At 49.0% G+C, this 3697-nt stretch overlaps 1 protein-coding gene across 2 annotated transcripts; it reads right to left on the bottom strand.

Moving 5' to 3' along the window:
- Positions 1 to 784: 784 nt before the first annotated feature.
- LOC114042523 (leucine-rich repeat-containing protein 14-like) lies at positions 785 to 3278 on the bottom strand. 2 transcript variants are annotated; one of them, XM_027861216.1, is made up of 2 exons: positions 1583 to 3278; positions 785 to 1084 (listed from the first exon to the last, which is right to left on the bottom strand). In XM_027861216.1, the coding sequence occupies exons 1-2, from the start codon at positions 1864 to 1866 to the stop codon at positions 1063 to 1065; spliced, it is 306 nt and encodes a 101-aa protein (XP_027717017.1). In that variant the 5' UTR covers positions 1867 to 3278; the 3' UTR covers positions 785 to 1062. The 2 variants fall into 2 exon arrangements, with proteins under 2 accessions (XP_027717017.1, XP_027717018.1); XM_027861217.1 differs by having other exon boundaries at positions 785 to 1081.
- Between the last annotated feature and the right edge of the window lie 419 nt (positions 3279 to 3697).

The raw sequence follows: 3697 nt of genomic DNA, 5'->3' as shown, positions 1-3697 counted from the left end.
GGTAAGACTAAAACGGGTGGGGAATCTGTGGCCTCGAGGCCACATGTAGCCCTCTAGGTCCCCAAGTTTGGCCCTTTGACCTGACCCAAACTTCACAGAACAAATCCCCTTAATAAAAGGACCTAGGCGGCCACTGGTGGCCTTGAGGCCAAGGGTCCCCACCCGTTTTAGTCTTACCTTTTTCCTTTCCTTAAAGTTTTCTCCATCCCCACCCTGACAGCCAGATCCCAAGAAGGTATGTGAAAACCAGCCAAGCCTCAGAAGTAAAGACAAAGTTTAACCAAATAAGGAAATGTGGACACTCCTCAGTCATCCCAAGGGCAGCATAAATAACCAATAAATTCCTTTGTCAGTGAATCCATGGTGTTGCTCTCCAGTTCCCCAACTCCTCATGTAATTAGTTGTCAGGTCCTAAGTGTTTCTATTTCTGCAAAATCTCTACCCCCCTCCATAACCACTGTCACCACCCAAGTCTAGGCCTTTATTACCACTGGCCTCCATGGACTCTTACAACCTAACTGGACCCTGTTTCCAGACTGTCATCTAAAGTTAATCCGTCACATCATATGTTAAGTTATAGATGGATTGTTATGTCTTTGGGGAAGGGAGTTCAGAACTTGGAATCAGGAAGATCTGGGTTTTAATCATGCCCCAGATACTTACTAGCCTTGTGACCCTGTTCCAGTCAACTTAATTTCTACCTGCCTAAGTTTCCTCATCTGTAAAAATGGGGATAATAATAACACCTACTTTACAGGGTTGTTGTGAGGATCAAATGAGTTAACGTATGTAAAGTGCTTTTCAAACCTTAAAGCTCCATAAAATGCTAATTATTATACTTATAGAGCTGGAAGGGAACGGAAGTCAGATATTCCTCACTTCCTCTCCAAACCAGAAGACCTTGACAAATAAAAGAGATGAATAGATGCCCTTGAGGAAGATGTTGAGGTTCCAGGTTGAGGCTCCAGGCTCCAACTGCCTTGGTTCAGTCCCTAGTTTGGCAGTTCCAGGTCAGGCTCCTTTTCTTTGCCTACCCCATGATAAAGGGATGTGGCCAGGGACCTACCTGCTGCTAGATTCCCTGCTGGGAAAGCACAAATAGATGTGTTAAGAATGAGCCCAGCCTCAGGAATGACAAGCTTCTTAAACAATATGCTCAGAAATACCTCAGTTCTCCCCCCAGCCAGATTATTAGAGGCTTGTAAAAAGCTTCCCAACCAACAAATACTTGGCAAAAGTGATTCCCCATTGGGCAGCCCAAAATCACACCCTGGCCCTTCAGAGTCTGAAACGGAGGGCTCCAGGGGCTAGCACAAGACGTCTGTGCCAGGCAATTTCAAAATTGCATCCCTCTTGTCCCACTCGTTCATTCATTCAGCAATCTCTTTTTGTGTACAGAGCCCACTGACCTGGCCTTTCCGGACCCTAGAGAGCAGGCTTTCTGGTGTGTTTATGCATGCCTGCCACCCGTCTCTACTAGACAGAAATTTACAGGGCTCTTTGAACAGCATCTTGGAATAGGAGGGGCCCCAAAAGAACACACCCTTTCCCCATGCCAGCGCCTTGCCCCCGCTTGGCTTACCTGCGCGGCGCTGCGAGCAGCGCCAGGATCACGGCTTGCACACTCTCCTTGCGGGGCCGCTCGGGCCAGCCTAGCTGCTTGGGCTTGGGCAGCAGCTGCCGGAAGCTGAGGCATGGGTAGGGCCACGTCTGCACCAGTGCCTGCAGCACCAGCGTTCTGCCATACATGAAGGCGGCCTGGAATAAGGCCGGGTACAGCTCCCGAGGCAGGGAGGCCAGAGCCCAGCACGCCAGAGTATGGTGTCGGGTCACCTGCACAGCGCACAGGAACAGTAGGGACTGCATTTCTGCGGAAGAGATCAGGCACCTCTGCGCAGGCGCGGCTCGGCAGGGCCCTCCGGAAGGGAGTCTACCGGCACGCCTCCACACACCCTACCAAACCCCCTCCCATTCTGCGCAGGCGTGATCGCAAAAGGGACTATGCGCCGGCCTAGGTCCGGAGGCCAAAGGTGGAGAAAGGCGACCGGGCAGGAGTTATGGGAGGCCGGCCCCAGCTTTTATAGGGCCGCTCTCGAAGCCCTGCCCTTCGACCCCGCTCTCAAACTCTTTGCGGGAGTAATCAACAGCAAACTGCCAAAAAGACAGCCAGGAATCTAGGCGGGCGACGATCGCGCAGGATCATGCCGTTTTGGCACCTCATTGGACGGAGACGAGCTGGGGCCGAGAGCTCGCCGAGGATTGGCTGTCAGGTGCCCCATTGTTGCGCCGCCCTTCGTGGTTGGCTGACGTAGGTTCTGGCTGCGAGCCGCTGCCCTGGTTCCTGGGCTGCTGCAGGCCTGTCTGAGGCTGTTTTCTTTCCCCGGGGCTGCGTGTGATGGGCATTCAGTGCCCCATAGAAGGTCACTTCCTCTGTCTGGATCCAGCGCCTTTCTCTGCCCCGTGCACAGCCGGTCAAAGTATTGCGTTTGGCACCGGGCGACTTTCGACTAGTGCATTTCATCACCTTGTCTCAGATCTTCCCTCCCCCCTCCTCCAGTCACTGGCTCCTTCCCAGCTGCCCTCCTTAAAAAAGGCTTCATTGGACCCTAACATTCCCGCAAGCCACTCTCTTAAATCGATCCTGCCTTTCTCAGCCAAATTCATAGAAAGGGGGACCTCTCTTTCCTTTACTGATATTCACCTGATCATTTCTCATTCACTCCAGTGATCTTATTCTTGCTACTGTCAAGAGGTAACAGAGAGGCTCCCACTTAATAAAGAAGACGTGGAAATTGTGTGGTCTCCCCCTGGCATGGTACTACTTGCAAGCAGTAAGCTGGGGGGCTGACTGCTTCCCCCTACCAAGGCATTCCAAGCGGTCAGGGCTTGGTTTTTTGTTTGTTTGTTTTTGCCTTAGGGTGTAATTTACTAAGAAATACACAACATACGTAGTATATATTTACATGTATATTCATATGTGTGTATCCATGTATATGCACACTCTGTGTGTGTGTGTGTATTTCTGATGTGGGCAAAGGTTAAGGGAGAGGTTATGGAGAACTCACAGGGGGCAAGCGTTCTCATGGTGGTCCGAAGAAGTGATACCAGGACACTCCCAGTGTCTCCTTTAAGACCTCTGGAATTGATTGTGTGACATGGGAAACACTGGTACAGGACCACCCAGCATGGTATGCCCTCCTGAGAGAAGGTGCTATGCTTTATGAGCAAAGCAGAACTGAAGTAGTTCAAAAGAAACACAAGATGTGCAAATGTAGAGAATCCACCTCAAATGTTCACATAAATTATTTGTGCCTAATGTGTGGTAGAACATGCCCCGCTCCAGCCTGTATTGGTCTGATCAGTCACAGTTGGACACACTGTAACTTGACTGTAACATAGTGATGTCATTTTGGTCTTCTTTGAGAATGAAGGACAACTAACCAATATGTATTTGTATACATATATACACACATATATATTTCTGGTGTGGGTCAAAGGTTAAGGGAGAGGTTTGGATCTCTGTGTAGAAGCCTATATATATATATACATATAGGCACACATATATATATAATACATTCATACACACATATAGTATATAGTATATATATGCTTCTACAGAAATTCATACCTCTATAAAGTTATTTAGTATAGTTTCTATAAAGCAGAGAATGATTCTACATATATGTGTATACATATA

This window comes from Vombatus ursinus, unplaced genomic scaffold (assembly GCF_900497805.2).
Source record: "Vombatus ursinus unplaced genomic scaffold, bare-nosed wombat genome assembly UNPS02014515.1, whole genome shotgun sequence".
In the NCBI taxonomy this organism is placed as follows: Eukaryota; Metazoa; Chordata; class Mammalia; order Diprotodontia; family Vombatidae; genus Vombatus; species Vombatus ursinus.
Note: the sequence above shows the minus strand (reverse complement) of the source record. Positions and strands in the feature narration are given on the sequence as shown.

Excerpts from the sequence above, each read along its gene's own strand:
- LOC114042523 (XM_027861216.1), bottom strand. The coding sequence starts at position 1,866 with ATGCAGTCCCTACTGTTCCTGTGCGCTGTGCAGGTGACCCGACACCAT. Across the intron at positions 1,085-1,582 it reads CTGCTCGCAGCGCCGCGCAG|CAGGGAATCTAGCAGCAGGT; the intron begins GTAAGCCAAGCG and ends GTGCTTTCCCAG.